At 35.6% G+C, this 19,594-nt stretch overlaps 1 protein-coding gene across 1 annotated transcript in view; it reads left to right on the top strand.

Moving 5' to 3' along the window:
* Window positions 1–19,594, top strand: part of LOC107286069 (collagen alpha-6(VI) chain) — a 64,378-nt gene that overhangs the window by 22,740 nt on the left and 22,044 nt on the right. The window contains exons 7-21 of the mRNA XM_029283821.1: window positions 2,982–3,557; window positions 4,289–4,855; window positions 5,899–6,242; window positions 6,339–6,417; window positions 7,911–8,056; window positions 9,458–9,550; window positions 9,681–9,734; window positions 10,454–10,525; window positions 10,633–10,659; window positions 12,469–12,513; window positions 12,650–12,703; window positions 15,372–15,434; window positions 16,111–16,176; window positions 16,891–16,944; window positions 18,439–18,474. Coding sequence (XP_029139654.1) covers window positions 2,982–3,557; window positions 4,289–4,855; window positions 5,899–6,242; window positions 6,339–6,417; window positions 7,911–8,056; window positions 9,458–9,550; window positions 9,681–9,734; window positions 10,454–10,525; window positions 10,633–10,659; window positions 12,469–12,513; window positions 12,650–12,703; window positions 15,372–15,434; window positions 16,111–16,176; window positions 16,891–16,944; window positions 18,439–18,474 — 2,276 coding nt within the window. The remainder of the gene's footprint in view (window positions 1–2,981; window positions 3,558–4,288; window positions 4,856–5,898; window positions 6,243–6,338; window positions 6,418–7,910; window positions 8,057–9,457; window positions 9,551–9,680; window positions 9,735–10,453; window positions 10,526–10,632; window positions 10,660–12,468; window positions 12,514–12,649; window positions 12,704–15,371; window positions 15,435–16,110; window positions 16,177–16,890; window positions 16,945–18,438; window positions 18,475–19,594) is intronic.

Genomic DNA, 19,594 nt, shown 5'->3' with positions numbered 1-19,594 from the left:
GCAGGACTGGCCTAGGGTAATTTTTAGGGGGTTTTTAATTATATTTTAAAATTTGACAAATATTTAAATATTCCTTTTAATTAATTTTAAATTTGTATTGTTTTGTATGTATTTTAAATAGATTGTCAGCCGCCCTGAGTCCTACGGGAGAAGGGCGGGATATAAATCCAAAAAATAAATAAATAAATAAATAAATAAATAAATAATCACTCAGACCTAATCTTGATGAATGACCTTTGGATTTTATTTACTGTGTAGTGTTGGTGACATAATTTGACATTATAAAAGACAAGCTAAGAGGTCAATCGCTATTATAAAATGGGTATGAAACGGAGCCAAGATGGTCAAACCTATGCTTATATATGAACAGAATCACATTGAACTACAAAGTACTAGATCAATCCCTTAGTTTTGTTCAATCTGGCTTGTTGTACTTTCTGTTCAAGAATAGTTGCTAAGAGTAATTTCCTAAGGCAGTATCACACTAGAAAAGCTAATTGCAGGTTGACTTTCTGATTTATTATGTTCAGTTGCTTTTTCTCACACTGCTAATTAAATGAACACATCTCTCTAATTTCATTTGAAGGCTCCTGAAAATAAACCCAAGTCTCCAAATCTTGTTTTCCCTTTTAGGGCAAGATTAGGCAGTAGAACATACATACCAATTCATCTTAAGCAATTTGCTCAATGCAGTAATAAACAATCCTAAATAGATCCTAAATAGGAACAAATGAAATCAAACAGAATATAAAGAAGGGTGATGTATCAAGGTCCAAAGTATGCCAAGTTTTAGGATCAGTATATAGATACTGTGGCCATTCTATGTATTGCTCATCAAAATGAGAAGCAGGCAGAAGGCAAAATGCTGAGAGCTTATATCCCATGATAAAAATACTGTGATTGTGTGAATGTCATCTGGTAAAAGGCCTTTTTTTTAGAACACTGCCACTATCACACTTGTTTGTCTGCAGTCTATTCTTAGCCAGGATTGGCTTAGCCAGGGAGGTCTATGGCAATCATTTGACTACTGAAGGAAATACTAGGTTTAGCTGGTTCACTGGGCAGTATGGCCACATTTATGATATTTTGGGATCTCCAGTCGAAAAGGTCACTTTGTAAACCCAGCACAGCTGCTTCCACACAGTATTTACAGATTTACGTAAATATATAAATACATATGTAAATATATCTAAGCTGTTTAGCTTTTTATTCCTGACTGTTGTACAGGTAGTCCTCAGCTTACAATCACAATGTAGCCAGCTAAGGTGTATGTTACCACCATGTGTTTTTGATGATTGTAAAGTACTTGTTAAACAAATCACATGTTTGTTAAATAAACCATCTGGTTGTTAAGTGAAATCAACATATCTAATGGGGATTGTTGCAGTTTTCTGCTGGAAAATGGCAAAAAACATTGTACTTGTATCAAAGGACCATGGGACGTCGCAACTGGTTGTAAATTTGAGCTGGTTGCTAAGGATCTGAAATGCAATCACATGACTGTGGGGGAGGAGTGTGTCAGTCATAATTTCAAGAATGGATTATAAGTATTCTTTTAAAAAATGCATTGTAATTTTGAACAGCAACCAGTGATAAATTGAAGACTAGCCAGTGGTGGGATTCAGCCAGTTCGCACCAGTTCGGCAGAACCGGTAGCTAATTTTTTGTTGCCCAGGCCCAGAATGGACTTTTGGAAGTGGCATCCACACAGAGAACCGGTTGTTCACATATTTGAATCCCACCACTGAGACTAGCTAAATATAGAACCTAATTCAATAACATAAGCTTAACATTGCAGAGTTCAGCAAGTCTTTCTACAGAATTCAAAAGTACATTATAGGAAAACTTCATTCAAATGTAATTAAATTTTGCCATGCATTGGTTAAAAGAGGATTTTTTTTTTACTGGCTATAGAGCTAAGGGAAATAGTCATTCAACATGAAGATGATATTATATTGCTTATGCTACACTTCATTTTACTGAATGAAGACTCTCCAGAATAATGTTTCTGTCTTTTGGTGTTTTTCTTCCTCTATCTTTTCATCAGTTCAGATAAACGTAAGGTTGCTCCAACTTCTATGAGTGACAATGATTCTGAGCCCTTGCAACCATGATTTATAATCAGGGGTGATAAGAGTTATAGTCTAATAACTTCTGGAAGCTGTTAGGGTTTTGTAATATTTCTGGCTGTAGAGCTAGGTAAGATGTCATGGATTTTCTTTGTTGATGCAGCCAGTGAAGCTGCTTAGATAGAGATACCTGCCTCCTTCTTAGCCATCTCCCCCATGATTTTAGTCAAAAGTCCTGAAGTTTCATTCTGCACTATTTGAAGTTTCCAAGTATTTTTCATGGGTATTCCTGAAGCTTGCCTGTAATAGTTACTTAGTTATTTCAAATGTAATGAACAAAGGTTTGACAGTTATAAATTTCAACTATTTCGCATTCATATTGACATTTGACTTACTTTAGTCTAATAAACTAACTCAAGAAGTGTTATCTGAGTTGCAAGCGAGATGATTAGAAAATTGTTGCTTGATTCTGAAGCAAATTCATAGTGCAGCTATTCTACTTGATTAAGGAAGGAAACATGAACTGCTCATTCAAAACAATTATACCATCATAAAATAAAATTGCACTACAGAATGTTAACATTTTGTTGCAGAACTTTATAATAAGAAAACACGATAGTGCTATTAGACCTACCTTTTTTTAACATTGTGAAGGCCTCTAGAGAAATGGTTTTGTAACAGGTATTAAGAGTACCCCGAGAGCCCTGGTTAATTGAATTTCCATGAATTTTAATTCAATTGCAGTTTTAATATTTATCGTTTTAATGTTTTTGTATTATTTTTATTGATTTGTAAGCCACCTAGAGTCACCTCTAGATGAGATAGGTGGCATATATAAATGTTTTTTACCCAAAAAGAGAGAGATATTTTGACGTGCTTTCATGTAACCTGCTCATCCTATTCTTATTTTAGAATGCCGAAGAATAGAACGTCTAGATATTGTTTTTGTTATTGATGGTTCTGGAAGTATAGATCCCAAAGAATATGATATTATGAAAGATTTCATGATAACCTTGGTGAAAAAATCTGATGTTGGCTATGATCGAGTTCAGTTTGGAGCAGTCAAATATTCTGCAGAGCCAGAAACATTTTTCTATCTCAACCAGTTCAACACCAAATCAGCAATTATTGAGGCTATTCAGAATGATAAACCTATTGGGGAAACAACTTATACAGCCAAGGCATTGCGTCATTCAGAAAATCTTTTCTCTAAGAAGCATGGCGGCCGCAAGCACCAGAACATTCCCCAAGTTCTTATAGTGATAACTGATGGGGATTCCCATGATGCAGCAAACCTTGAAGAAGTATCGAAGAATCTCAGGGCTCGCGGGATTGTGATTTATGCTATTGGGATAGAAAGAGCCAAGCCAGATGAACTCTTGGCCATGGCAGGATCTGAAGACAGATATTTCTATGTAAATACATTTGAAGGCCTGAAAAATCTCTATCCTAGATTATCTGATAACATTTGTGGTGTTTCAAAACCAGGTAGGTGGCTATTTTCTTTAAGAAAAAAATAATGAAATGTTTCTGAAAAAAGAAGTACCACAATGAAATGGTATTGTGATTTACTGACTTGTAAATAAAACACAAAATCAGTCTAAAACCAGAAACTAGTTTCAAAGTGATGGTCATTCACAATGCTTATTTTATTAATTCTAATCACATGTATATTGGAGTAATAGTCTTGCAGTGAAATTCTATGTCTACCAAGAAAATAAACTACATAAGACCTAATACGAAATAATATTGTAAGGAAGTACAAACCTAAACACTTTTCTGGACCATGGGGCCTTTATCTCTATGGCAAAATATAATTTACTACCTGCATTTATGCATGACTACCAACCTATTTTACAGAATTATAGTTCAGCTGAAATATGTGTATGTTGGACTCCAGGGCTCAGTCAAAATAAATTGATGAGTTAGTATCATCAAGCCAGAAGTAAGAAGATTGAGCAAAAAAAATCCCTAGGGTATTCTGAAATCTCTGACTGGTAGGTCATAATCTCTTTATGAACTGGAAATTTCCTTCATAATGAAAGCTTTAACATAAAGTAAATATAATAAATAAGAACTAAAATACAAGCAGAACCTTCAGTGGTTGTCTGTAGCATCTGATTATTTTTCAGGATCTATTGTTGGTTAGTCTTCTCTAAGCTTGACTTAGGCTACTTTCATCCCTTATTATATTTAATCTTCTTTCTTCTCTATTGCAGAATGTGGAATTCCAGCAGATCTGGTATTCCTGATTGATGGTTCTAATAGTATAAGTGACAGTGATTTCACTAAGATGAAGAATTTTTTACAAGATTTAATTCATCCGTTTGACACCTCCCACAATGTGCAAGTTGGTATTGCTCAGTATAGTGACAGATACCAGGAAGAATTCAGCCTCAATATTTTCTCACGCAAATCAGAACTTGAAAATCAAATCAGACACATTCAACAGATGGAAGGACTTCAGACATATATTGGTGCTGCCCTTAAGAAAGTGAAGCTCTACTTTACTCCAGAAGGTGGCAGCAGAATAAATGAAAAGATCCAGCAGATTTTGCTGGTGATCACTGATGGAAGGTCACATGATAGAGTTGTTCAAGCAGCAGAAGATCTGAGAAAGAAAGGCGTTGATATATATGCCATAGGAGTAGGGAGAATTGACCATTTGCAGCTTAGTCAGATAGCTGGCTCCTCAGACAGAAAATACACAGTTGATAATTTCAGCGAACTGAAGGTAATTAAAAAAAGACTAGTTGATGATATTTGTGAGCAAGAAGATAAAACATGTAAGTATTCTCACTTCAAGCACTCTAGTAGTTCAATATCTTTCCTTTTGGAAAAAAATGGGTTACGTGTCTTTTGTTCCATCTAATCATAAGGTTACAAAAATCTGATCTCTAATATTATAAAGATGGATCTTGGTGAATGTTCAAAGTGTGCCACCTATAATTATTTTAAATAGGGGCAAAAAGAACAAGGATTATTTTCTTTTCAGTTGAAATAAAGCCTGTTGTTAAAGCACATGTCAATGTAACCTAATATTTACCATAAACAATTGCAAAACTTAACAAAATAGACTTAATCTCTGATTTAGTTTAGAGATGGACAAATCTCTAAAGTCTATTGTTAACTTTTTTCCCAAATGTAATTAGTGGTATTCTGGTTATCAGTTTGCATATTTTTTAGATAAACCCATATGAACATTTATATAAGTTCATGTGATATAATCCAAGATAACATTTTTGTATACCCGTCTTAATGCATACATTAATTCATGTTTATGTGAGTTTTGCTCAATATGCCCCTAATTGTTTTTATTCTCATGGTATAAATATTTTTACAAGGTGAATTTGGATTGATGCATTCAATCATAAATTAATGAAAAATATGAATGTGAGTGCATTTTGAATCAGATATAGGTTCAGAAGGTACATATTAGGCATTTTCACAGTAAAAGTGAATAAATTTCTAATTGCTTTAGAGTGATGAATATTTAAATCAGACATGCCAAACTTGTGACGTCACATGACGTCGCGCAACGTATCGGAGCTTTTTTGCCATTGCCGGCAATGGGGTGGGTGCGGCTCCGGTATGATGAAACCGGCCCGTGGGCCGGCAGTTTGACACCCCCGATTTAAATTATCCAAAGTTTTAGGTTTTTGAATTAACTGTTTCATGGCTTTCCTTTTAATGTTGTGACGTAGCTAGTCACAACAATTTCCCCACTGTTCCATGCTTTCGCTCTTTTTTGTTTTTTTTATTTCTTTTTCCTTTGATAGTAATTGATTGAAATTGATGCTATCTTCTCCTTCTTTGTAACAAACAATAGCATGCTTCATGGATATTGTTGTGGGAATAGAAGTCTCTTCACAAAATCAAGGTGATTATGTATTCCATGGACAGCCCCAGCTGGAATTCTATCTTCCTCAAATTATAAGTGCTCTCACATCTTTAACTAGCCTAAGCTGTTATGCAGGATCACAAACACAAACTAGTGTGGCATTGAAAATTAAAAACACAGATCCACCAGTGGCATCAAAGTTCCAAATTGATAGTGAAAAACTTATAAACAGTTTTGTGGGCACCACCATCACCAATGCATCTCATCTTACTGCAGAGTTCTTGGATTCACTTTGGGAAACATTCCAAATCAAATCTGCAAACAGAAGGAAAGTGAGTTTTCTGTTTTTAATCCTTTGTACTCATAGTCATTTCTCTGTAATACAATTTTAGACAGTCCACACATTATTATTTTTACTTTCATATTAGGTACTACTAATCTTTTCAGATGGCTTGGATGATAGAATAGAAATGCTGGAAGACAAATCAGAAGAACTGAAGAAAAAAGGTATGTCATGAGTTTTATTAACTTCATGTAACTATTCTATATTCCCATATTTCTGAGTAAAAAAGAAAATCCTTTCCAGGCAAAAACCAGAAGAGAAATAGGGAGCTATAAATCTGAGATAGAGGATGTATTGGACACAATAAATTGGCAAGTTGTTGTGGACATAGTAATTGGCCTTGAAAGTTTAAGAGGAAAAATGGAACCTGATTCTCAGATGTTTAAGATAAGGGTTATATGTTAAATGTTTAATTTTCCAGAAAAACTTATCATCAGCCATGATAAAGCAAAGGTACAAATAGAACAAAAAGGAACAAATTAGGCTCATTGTATTTTTAATGCAATTCTATGCTTGGTCAATAAGTGGCAATATATGCCTGCTGCTGTCAACTTCTTCAATGGCTGAAGTGTTGTGATAGTTAATTCTCCTATGGTCAGAGAAAAACTATCTGATATCAGATTTGTCTGTTGCAAAAAAAAGAAGCAGATGGAAATTGGGTCTCTTACTCATGTCATAGGTTTGGTGGGAGAAAAGCCCAAGAATCTGAACACTAATTTCACTATAAATGGAGACCAATAGAAGATCCCTCCTCCACCTTCCCCGCAAATCCTGCCCTCCCCATCTTTTACTTATAATTTGTATTATTATTATTAGAAATGTTTATTTTTATGGTTTTATTGATTTTATAGATTGTAAGCTGCCCAGAGTTGCCTTGAGGCAAGATGGGCAGCAAACAAATTTAATAAATAAATAAATAAATAGAACTTATATAACAGATGCCAAACTTCTTTCATAATGGTTTCTTAACTTTTATACAATACACATTAGAAGTTGTTAAGTTTTTGTGTGCCAGTTTGCCAAGAGAAGCCTGACAAGTGCTATATGGCTCATGATTTGCAAAAGCATTTACTGTTATTACAGTGTATTTATTTCATATTAATCTCTCTATTGTATTATAATTAAGCACTTTAGATATTGCATTCAACTCTAATATTCCTTAACTAATCATAGTTCATATCTTGCAGTATTTTGCATAAAAGAGTCTACAACTCTAAGTAGTTTAGTTTGTATTAAACTATGACAAAATGCAGCACAAAGCTAATGTTTGTTTGCTTAAGGTCCAATTCGTAACCCTTTTCCTTAAGACCAGGTTCCATTTTCACTAAACTCTTGGTCTAATCTTCTCTGTAACCTTCCATCTGTTGTAGTCCTCCACAACATACCTGGCATTATTCTAGACTTGGAGATAAATTGCTTAAATGTGGAAAAGTAGGGGATATGTTTGTGTGGGAATGTAGATGGTTAATCAAATTCATCATTGGATTTTTTTCCCCGATCAGAGCTTCTACAGTTTCTGTAGGCCTCATTATAAAAAAATATATCTTTACATGGCCATTAAAACCTAAGACCTGTATTAGAATGAACTGCAAGTATTACATTTTTTGTTACAAAGTCTAGTTGAATACTTACAAATAATCATGAATATTTTAACCAGGATTGGATGCATTAATAACTGTGGTTTTGGAAGGAGCTTCAAATTTTAATGACATGCACTTCATTGAATTTGGAAAAGGCTACGGCTACAAGATCCAGCTGAATATTGGCATGAGAGATATTGCCAGTCAATTGTTCAAATACATGGTAAGCAATTCAGGAAAAATGAAGGCATAAATAAATCCTTCCAAATACTTTGTGAGGGTGTTAGGACTGCAATTTTAAAGGCCTAAGTCTAGAATAAATTGGTACAAGTGAAATATCATTTAAATCTATGGGATAAAGGTGAACTATTGTGACTTGAGAGCCAAGAAACTTGGCTACAATCCTTTGAGAGGTGAAAGAAAGATCTGCCATTAGACTAGCAGTCCAGAAAGTTCCAATGTATGTTGGATTTGTCAAGAATGTTATGGATTGCCTCCCTTTCTAAATTCTACAGACACAATTCTATAGATACAAACAAATACAAGACTGTAAAAAGCTACAGATAAAGGACAATATTTCTATCTTCCTGCCCTTCCACTACAAATCCACATTACAGAGAAAAATGAAAACCTTCTACCTTGGTTTTACCCTATCCTGTAAGATTGGATTGTTAATTAATGATAACCGGTAAAGCTTTTTGCATTGTTTTTCCTCATAAACTGCATATGAAGTGAAGGCAAATAAGATGTACAGCTTTTAATATTGGCTGTGTTTGCAAACTGAATGAAGCTAGAGTTAGTTTTTAACATAGTTTGATAGTTCATAGTTCAGTGAACTGATTCATAGAAAATGTAAGCCATAAACTATGAATAAAGCACTTTGGTGTGGTGTAACTGTATGATTATATTGTTTGGCATAGCTCATCTGCGTGGCTTGTCTCTTCTTTTGATATTCACTCAGACATAAGTTCCACTTCAACATAATAGAAACCCCCCACTTATAAGTTCTCCTTTTGTGTTCTACTGTAGCATTTGATATATCAGAAAGCAAAGACAATGACTTAAGAAAAGCAAAAAAAACAAAAAACAACAACAAACCCCTACTAAATTAACCTACATTTCTCCTATGAAACAAAATAGAGAGCAACTTGGGACAAATTTCCCCAGTTGTGCTGAAAAGAGCAGCAATAACCTGCTTTAGGTTCAAATTATTTGCTTGTGAAATCTAGAAAAATGTTTCTTCTCCCTGTAGATAGGCTACTACAACTGGAAAGTGCATTTTGTGGCTCCTGCCCACATAAACAAAAATCACGTTAGAAGACAGCATAAACATGATGAAATATCTTTCTTTGGCAAAAATGCTCCGCCTAAACAAAATAAAACAAAAACTACTGAATAAATGTTTAGGAAAAGTGCCTAGCTCCTTAAATCAATTGAGTGATCATCTTTTTTAAGACTGGGAGACAAAGTAATGAACTGAGAAAAAATGCAATTTGAGAGTGGTTCTTATTTGAGATGCTAAAATAACTTGTTACGTTATTTTCTTGGTGTTATACTTGATAAAAGGATACATTTTATTTTGACTGGTAATTTTTATTACTGTGACCAATCTCCTTTTTGAAAGAGTAACATTGCTGAACGGACTTGTTGCTGTATGTACTGCAAATGCATTGGTGAAGATGGAGAACCAGGCGAACAAGGAAGATATGGAATGGAGGTAAAGGTGGAAAAAATCTATTTCTTTAGACAGTTTAGTTTAAGAGGCATAATTAATCTTTGCACAAGATAGGATCATTATGTATTCTTTAAATGATATTTTATTTCAGTTATTCTTATCATAATTTCAGGGACCTCAAGGTTTTGAAGGAAGCCCAGGACACTTAGGAGATGAAGGAGCACCTGTAAGTTATTAAATTACATTACATGCATTTACCAAAAAGAGAAAATTTAAAAATCATGATAAGAATCAAAACAACATGCAGTGTTTCTGTACTGTGTAGCATTACTTCTACATTACATTACTTCTGCTCACTCATTCTCTCAAAGTTTTCCATCTTCATTAAATATGTTCCTGTTTTTCTAACTTACGCTTGACACAGTTTAGACATCCCTTGGGAGAACCTTTGGTGTTATTGTTAAGTTTTTTCAAAGTGCTGTGTATTATTTTCTTTCTGTTACCCTTTTTTATGGATACCCAGATTGCCCACAGAATCTGGTCCAGCAGAGACATATTTCAAAAAATTATTCCATTAGTCTTAATGAGACCCGGATATCAGAAAAGGTTGTGATTGGCTAGGTAGCTTTCTAGAAGTAAAGAAAAACGTGTAAAACTATCTTGAGTTTCTGTGAAAAAAATGTCAGAGTTTAAAGATCTATGAATATAATTTCTACAATTTAACATTCTTTTTTCTTTTCTTGTGCTCTGCATAATGCTGTTCATCCCCAAAGAGAATCATGTAATGGGATATGTGTATACATGCATATACTCATGCATACATACATGCATACATGCATACGTATAATTTGGCAACATGTGAAAGCCAATGCATTCTCTGTCTATGACATGGAGATGATACAAATTCTTTACAATAAACTTTCTTTTAATTTTCACTATTATTAGGGTCCAAGAGGGGTGCCAGGATCAGATGGTGATAAAGGGTACAGCGGTTGCCGAGGCAATAGAGGCCCTAAGGTAGGAAATAAAGTATTTATCCAATACCTTTAAAGTTTTAACAAAAAGTTCTTTAACTCACTGCCTGCATTTAAGATTATTGTATTGATCTCTCTCTTCTTTTTCAGGGACAAAGAGGAATAACTGGTGAGAAGGTACAGAAACTTAATTTAAAAGCATGAACTGAAAGAAAAGTATTGTGTGCTCAAATTAGAGATCCTATCCAAACGAGGACAAGCTATTCCCCCCCCCGTTCTTCCCATTTTTAGAAATTGCAATATCCTCAATATTCTTATTGATATTTGCTATTTGGAGGCAGAGGAGGATTTTAATATTCACTCAACCAAGAAAATAATAAATTAGAATGTAGCAACACATGATGTCAAAAGATAAAAAGAATGTGATCTCACTTTGTTATGGAAAGCCAAAGTAGGCAAAAAATTGTGTTTGGAGAAAGTGTGTCTTCCTTTTCAATCCAAGCTGGTAAAAATGAGTGTAGACTCATTTAAAGTCTACCAGGGTAATACAAGGAGTTCAAAAAATATTGTGATTTACAGAAGATAAGGACAAATAAGATAAAACAAAAAACTAGGGGGGGGGAGTTTGAAAGCAGATATAAATACAATTAAATCTTAAAGAAAGATAATATATATAATCTGTTGGGGGGCAAGCTTGAATCCTAGTGACCTCATGAAATCATCTGCATGATTTTCTTGGCAACACTATGGAAACCATTGTCTTCCTCCAGATTTTGTTTGTTTGATTTTTTAAATTTATTTCCCAGTCTAGCTCATAGTTCAGGAATTTTCTGATACTCACTCATCCAAACATAAGAAGTTTAGATCTTATTTAATTTTCAGTCAGGAGTAAGTAGATATTACCACCTACCTTGTAAGCTAATACTGCATTTCTGCCCAGAAAGACAATTGGGTAAATGAAAGCAATTACTTAGTAACTGGCTCATTGATACAGCATTTGAATTAATGATTTGTTCAGGAGCTTTTTCTGATGTGTTCTTTATTCAGTGACAGCTGTTTCCACATTTTAAAAAAATGTTGTTCCAAAGAATGATGACAAGTACTTTAGTTTTCCAATGTATTGCTGCAATCACTCTGGCAGCTATCCAACATGATTCTTTGTTTTACAAAAATACAACTTTTTATAAAACTTGTAAATTGTATAATACATTCAAGAGTTAATTGCCAATTATTATTATTAACTTCCTCAAAAAAAAAACCCTGGACCAAAATGAATATATAAATGACAACTATCCAAAGGATTTCTCAGATATCTAGTTTGTAGTCTTGAAGCATGGCTACAATCCTAAATGCCAGATTTCCATACCTTCTGGAAGAGTTGGTATGATAACACCCAGAATTCTCAAGCAAACTATGTGAACTCTAGTTCAAAATGTTCTGGAATGGTCCAACTTATAGCAAATCCCTGAAATGTAATTTTATTTTATTTATCAAATTTATTGGCCGCTCATCTCACCACAGGGTTACTGTGGTATATATGGTAGGATTCCACTATAGTGTAATTTGTGTCTCCAAATGTGATTTCTGACAACTACCTGGACAAATCCTTGCAGTTTTCTTGGCAATATTTTCAGAAGTGCTTTGCTTTTGACTTCTTCCTAGGGCTGAGAAGGAGAATGGCGCAAGGTCACCCAGGTGGCTTCATGCTTAAAGCAGGGCTAGAACTCCCAGTCTCCTAATTTCCAATTAGGAAATGACTGGCTGCAAATAATATAACAACCAATAATGATCACAAATGGAAGTAATAATAGTCTTATAAAGTTTTCCAAAGTTTTAAAATTGTTTGCTTGATATATTTGACTGTGTCCTCTCCCTTTCAGAAACTAAAACCTGAAAAGAGCTAAAAGAAAAAATAGTTTGGATGCTATACTTTTTGTGCTTGGTATCAAAGGTTTTGTGATAATACCACTTGCTTTATCTTTGCAGGGAAGCAATGGAGAAAAAGGATTTGATAGCATTAATGGAGAGCCAGTAAGATCAGTTTCTCTCTTTTTCTATTAGTGTTCCATCTAAATTAATGGTGCTTAGTTTGTTTAATTAATTAAATTTGATTAAATATTTAATTTAAATCAATAAATTTAATGACAAGAGATGTTTTGTCTCCAAGGGCTCCCCTGGGGTTCCAGGATTTAAAGGAGAAAAAGGTGACCCTGGCAACCAGGTACTTGGATTTATTTGGTTTACATGTTTGAAATGCAGAGTGCTGTCATTCCAAACTCCAAACATTCTAATTCCTTTCCAGCTGAGGTGAAGATGGCAATCACACTGCACAATCAAAACCCTCCCTTTGTATGGTCATTTGATACCATCATCTATGGAAAAGAAGTGAGGCTTTGCTCATGTGATTTTTGCAATCTGAAAAAAAGAAAAAAAATCATAACTGAATAAGATCTCTGGTAGAAATAACAAATTGAAAGGCGCTTAATAAATTATGTTGCATTGGTAAAGTTTTAGGATTTAAGTCAAGATAGTGATGGTTGCCTTATGGTCAAACCTCCTCCTCTTAATTATGTTACTTTTATTAGATTGCTATATTTACGCTACAAGATATGCGGCATTTAGGCACCTTAATACATTGAACGTTTACTTTTGGATTTATTTTGCTGAATGTGTTCCCTTATTTATTTATGAGGAATTATATTTCAGCAGCACTTCAAACTTTCTGGTACCTCCCTTTTCTGCCAGTGTGGTTTCAGCTATAAGAACAATGGCACTCAGAGCCATTGAACATTGAATGAGAGGGATGAGGCCACATTGTTCAAACAAATATTTTCCAAGTCTTACAATAAGAGTAAAAATTCAATTTATACTCAGGTCGGCAACCTATGGCTCCGGAGCCACATGCAACTCTTTGAGCCTTCTCCTGCGGCTCCCAGCCTCCTCTGCCATTTGCAGAGAGAGACAGAGACAGAGACAGAGAGAGGTACTTGTGCTTCCCTCTCTCTCTCTCTCTCTCTCTCTCTCTCTCTCTCTCTCTCTCTCTCTCTCTCTCTCTCTCTCTCTCTCTGTGTGTGTGTGTGTGTGTAAAAAAATAGTGTGTAAAAAAATAGAGTGGCCTCACCCTGTTCGATGAGCCGACAAGCTTACTGGGCGGGGCTCCTACCTTGGCTGTGTCTCTGCAGGAAGCAGGAAGCAGGAAGGGCAGGAGAGAGCTAGCTAGCCCAGCTATGCTGACTCAGGAATTCTGGGAGTTGAAGTCCATGAGTCATAAAAGAGCCGAGGTTGCCTACCCCTGAGCTTGTTGGAGAACAGCTTGAAGCCAGCTTGCCAGGTGAGCAGAAGATCGGAGAGAGGGAGAGAGAGGGGGGGAGAGAGAGAGGGAGAAAAAGAGAGAGGAAAGAGAGAGAGAGAGAAAGAGAGCAGGGGAAGAGGACTGGTAGACTAAGGGCAGAAAGAGAGAGAGGGAGAGAAAGAGAAAGAGAGAGAAAGAAAGAGAGGGGGAAGAGGAAAGAGAGAGAGGAAAGAGATAGAAAGAGAGAGAAAGAGAAAGAGAGGGAGAGGAAAGAGAGAGAGAGAGAGGAAAGAGAGAAAGAAAGAGAAAGAGAGAGAAAGGAAGAGGGAGGGAGAGAGAGAGGGGGGGGAAAGAGAGAGAGAAAGAGAGTGGGGGAATAGGACTGGAAGACCAAGGGCAGAAAGAGAGAGAGGGAGGGAGGGAGAGAGAGAGACAGAGAGAGATTCTTTTGACATCTAAAATGAAGATAACACGGCATATATCCTTTTTTACCTTTATTATATATAAAAACAGCACAGCCGGTACTAATGAGTGGACCAATGACCCGTTCAAAGGTTAGAGTGCAGAGGCGGCCAGTTATATAAACTAACTCCCGGATCTGGCGTTTTTTACACTCTGACGATGTTGGTAGTTTGGCCGATGTATATATATATATTTGTTTTCGTATATATATTTTAAAATTTGGATTGCTAACAAAGAATTAAGGGAGAACTGGAATAGCTATTTCGAACTTTTTAGTTCTTATCAACCAAGACATACCCTTCTGAGATTCGAACCTGGGCTGTCTGCATATTAAGCAGCTGTGATAACCTCTAGGCCACAGGCTCTTTCTCACTTTGTCAGCTGTGTCAGGGAGGGAAGAGACAGGGGAGGAGAATTACCTTGAGTGCTTTTTGATGCACCCTGTCAACCCAAATATGGGAGAAAGAAATCTCCGAAGGATATATGCAGTGTTATCTTCATTTTATATATCAAAAGGGTTTTGAGGCTCCCAGTGTTTTGTTTTCGGTAGGAAACGGGTCCAAGTGGCTCTTTGAGTGTTTTGGGTTGCCTACCCCTGGTATAAAGTATATAATAACTGAGGTCCAACCTAGCATTAATGTCACCCCCCAAAAAACAATACCATAACATTTTGGTATTTTAAAAGAAGGTTACTGATATATTGTTCTATGTCTATCCATACTACAATGATCTCAGTTTCTCTTTGTAGTGGAGGAAGGTATAAACATTGATAGCTAATAGTGAGCCAGTACTCACACTGAGAATTAGGGCCATGGCAATTTGCTTTAAAGGAGGGATGGATGTAGATCAGTGTTTCTCAACCTTGACAATTTTAAGGCATGTGGACTTCAACTCCCAGAATTCCACAGCCAGCAATGCTGGCTGTGGAATTCTGGGAGTTGAAGTCCACATGCCTTAAAATTGTCAAGGTTGAGAAACACTGATGTAGATGCTCCTTTCAGAAACAGAAACGAGGATGTCCAACTGCCTTCAGCTATCCTGGCCCTCTGCCAGAAATTGCTTCCATTTTGTATGAATTAAGACTCAGTTACATCTTATTGCTTGAAACATTTCTCATAGGTTTTGTTTTTTAAAGGGCAGCCCAGGAGTCAAGGGAATCCATGGTGAATATGGCGAAAATGGTTTCCAAGGAGATCTGGTAAAAGGTTTTTTTTTTTTTTTAAAAAAAAAAAGGAAATGAATGCCGTGAGTTGTTCTATGGTTAAAGGTATTGGGGAAGGATGAGTGCTTTTGTGTATAATAATGTTTCTTTTTAAAAGCTATTGATAAGAGACAATTGAAGACATTCACTTTATTTTTGGTCTTACTTATTCTGTCTGGTTATGCTCATTTGTATATTATAGATATATTAAGAGATTAGAATTGTGTTAGAATTAACAGAGAATCCCTGTTCATTTAGGTCTACAATGTTAATGTGCACGTGTTCCTCTTTGTTAAAGAGAATAAGCCAATAATATTACACATTTATATTGCAATTTTAAAATATTGCATATTTGTCCCTAGGGAGAGAACTACTGTGAATATTTGTCCCAAATGTATATTATATAAGTCCTTCCTCTGTCTCTACCCTGTAAGGGGTACCAGTATTATTTTTCTAGATGTTGATGGATTTATTTAATTTATATAATCCATTTGGTTTATAATGCAGTTTTAAGATGCTGATTCAACTCTGCTGGTACAGCCTTCAAAAGGGCTGACAAAAGTATATCAATCTAATATTTTACTAAAGATGTTAATGTACTGTTCAGTTTACACTTCAGAAACATGCCTAATGACAAACTAACATAAACATTTTTTTCTCACAATATATCCAGGGTATTCCTGGAATAAATAATAACACAGCAGGATCAAAAGGTTTTAAAGGAAGAAATGGAAGACAGGTAATCTGTTATTTTTTATAATGTATCTTGATCAGTGGAATGTTAGTTGAAAGTTGCTTCCATAAAAATGTAGTATGTTGTGTGATATTAGGGAAGACTAGTATAGATTTGTAACAACTTGCCCTTTGAACCACTTGTTCAAAGCAAACAGATTTTCTGTTGGTGTCTTGGTTTTAAATTATATAAGTAGAGAAGCATACAAATTATATAAAATAATACAACTATCTATCCACCAAGGGCATCTATGTGGAGGGACAAAAAGTGACAATGATGATCATGACTGGGCAACTGAAGTTCTGCCACATTTTTATGCACATGTGTGACACGCACAAATATTGCATGGGACTTTGAATGTGTAGCAGCAGTCATTATCTTCACTCCCATCTGTCTTTCTATCTATACCTGTCTGTCTATCTATCTATATCAACTATCTCTGTCTGTCTGTCTGTCTGTCTGTCTGTCTGTCTGTCTGTCTGTCTGTCTGTCTGTCTGTCTGTCTATCTATCCATAATCTACCTGTTGCATTTCTCAAAGCATTTTTGTACTGCAGATGATGTATAAATCTCCCATAATGCTGAAAATGGGATATGTAGTCCACAAATGGAGGTTGCATAATTGCAGAAGGTTAATAGAGTATTTATAGATTAAGGTATGGAATTTAGGAAAAAAAGTAATTTCATTAATTCAAAATCAAACACAATGTTTTGTTTATAGGGTGAAAAGGGACCATCAGGCCCCATAGGAGATCCAGGATCCAAAGGAACCAAGGTAAGAACCAAAGGAAGAAGATTCTATACCAATTGTCCTTATGAATGATCCTCATGATAGCATATTGAAGGCCATTTCCAAATTTGTTCATAGTAGCAGACAAAAAGAACCTGCCAACTCAAATCTTTCTCTTCCCTAAATACAACTCAGTTGTGTGAAAATTATACTCATGTGAAGTAGCAACTAATTCCTTTTAATCTTATGGAAATTGGAAGTATAAAATTATGGAAGTATGAACTTGGGAATTCAGGGTGCTGCCTGCCATACTTAGGGCTCTTCCCCACATGCCAGCATTGAAAGTGACAAATCAAAGTCCCAGAACAGTCCTGTTATTGTACCTCAAAAATGAGGCTAGAAAAATTGTTGCATGTACGTGAGACTGGGGGCTCTTATTAGACAGAGAAGCAAGACGGGATTCCACCTGTTATTGCTTTTATCACCTATTCAACAAACCCTTCACCATGGCTATCCCTCCATATTTGCTGGAGATTGCCATATTGTGGTTGTTGAGGCTGACAATGCTACTGTCCAGCTAATCTGGATATAAGGTCAGAGATCACCATAGTGGAGGCCAGTAGGAATATTGAGCTTCTGGGGTAAAGCCTGCCAAGATTTTCAAATAAGTATAGTTGTATGAGGAGTTCAATATTAAGACTCACGTAGTACTAAATTATAATGTGACCAGTTTGGGTTTTGTTTAATATGTTTTATAGAGTTGGGAAGTGTGGTGCACTCAGTAAGTATGGTAAAACAAACCATGGCTAAATATAATGCATCAACCCAGAGAAACTCACTATCTCCAGATTGTTCTTTAGCTCAGTCATACTTCTAGCATTCATAGTTAATTTATTAAATTAGGAATGAAGAATCTGAAGCTCTTCAGATGTAGCCATACTGTCAGTAATGCTGCAATATGGCCAATGATGAATAATGTTGTCAGTTGTAGTTGAATAGCTTATAGAGTGCCATGGGTACTTTATCCTTGCCTTAAATGATTTGAATTCTTATACGTTACTTAAAGAAATATTATTTAAAGATCATCTTTATCATTTGAACCAGCTTATCTCTGTCTCAGATATTTGGATAGGTAAATCAGAGGGGAATCACAATCAGCTGAGCTAATTCTACTTTATTGTAAAGCTAGATTGATAGGACTTGCAAGTCTGAAAGCACAGTCTTCCTTCCTGCCTTTATAACCCAAGATACTGTGTGTTTCTCTTCTGAAACTCTTGCCCCATCCACTATCTAGTGCAGGCTCTATATGGTCTCTTATCTGACTGCTCCCTTGGTAGCGTCTCTTTACCCAATCTCTTAAGATTTTTGTTTTCCACAAAATGGTTTTGCACCATTCAGTGTAGTGTCTTGAAACAGATTGAAAGGGAAGTCTCCTGAATGCCATCCTGTGCAAGCTTATTTGGAAGTAAATAACTGTAACAAAGTATAGTTGTGTAAACATCAAACAGTTTCTAACTTCGTTTAATTTTCTTATCTCAGGGATACGAAGGCAAAAGAGGTCCCCATGGTCCCCAGGTACGTATACCTTTTTAAATGTTTAAGTGAAAACTAATACACTATTTTTTCTTTCATTGCAATATGCTAGCCTCTCTTGCAAAACAAATGTACTGAATGGTATTGATATTAGTATTGAATAGTAATAAATAACAAGGAAGAACAGAAAGACTCTTGGGCTTTACATGGGGAGCCCAAAGGAGCATGCAGTCGTGGAGTTGGTTAGTGCTACGAGAAGCTACTCTTTGCCTTTGTCAATTAATTTTAAAAGGGCTAAAATTGCCTTCTTGAAAATGTTTATAATTTTTAATGTTTTAATTCTAAAAATTTAATTTTAGCTGTTTAATTTTTAGGTACTGTTTTATATTTTGATGCTGTATTGTACACTGCCAAGAATCCCTCTTTGAAGGAGATGTGCAGTGCAGAAATGTGAAATACAAATAGATAGATAGATAGATAGATAGATAGATAGATAGATAGATAGATAGATAGATAGATAGATAGATAGATAGATAGGCAGGCAGGCAGGCAGGCAGGCAGGCAGGCAGGCAGGCAGGCAGGCAGGCAGGCAGGCAGGAAGGAAGAAAGAAAGAAAGAAAGAAAGAAAGAAAGAAAGAAAGAAAGAAAGAAAGAAAGAGAAAGAAAGAAAGAAAGAAAGAAAGAAAGAAAGAAAGAAAGAAAGAAAGAAAGAAAGAAAGAAAGAAAGAAAGAAAGACATGGCAAAACAAAATATTACATAGCAGGAAAAGCAAACAAGACTTGACAGGGAGCCACTTGGTTAGCTGCTGCAAGAAGATCGCACAGACTGACTGCAAGCAATGCCAGGATAAAGTAGCAACAATGGTGCATTGGAATATCTCCAAGAAATTCCATTGGTCTGGAAGCAAGAACTGGTGGTACCACAAAATAAAATAAAATAATTTTATACTATACTGTGGCAAAAGAAAGTACCAATAGTAACCAGTGTCTTGGATGCAAACTCAAAACAACTGGGGGACCACCTGAATTCCATCAGCATTGACAAAATTATCATCAGTCTAATTGCAGAAGACAGCTTTATTTTAAGCAGCTAACATTCTGCAATGGTATCTTTAACATCATCAAACATTGCCTATCTCAGGTCCTGGGAAGGACTTAGTAG

Source organism: Protobothrops mucrosquamatus, unplaced genomic scaffold, assembly GCF_001527695.2.
Source record: "Protobothrops mucrosquamatus isolate PMUCROS unplaced genomic scaffold, P.Mucros_1.0 scaffold243, whole genome shotgun sequence".
Lineage (NCBI taxonomy): Eukaryota > Metazoa > Chordata > Lepidosauria > Squamata > Viperidae > Protobothrops > Protobothrops mucrosquamatus.
This window is presented reverse-complemented; position numbering and strand designations above follow the sequence as displayed.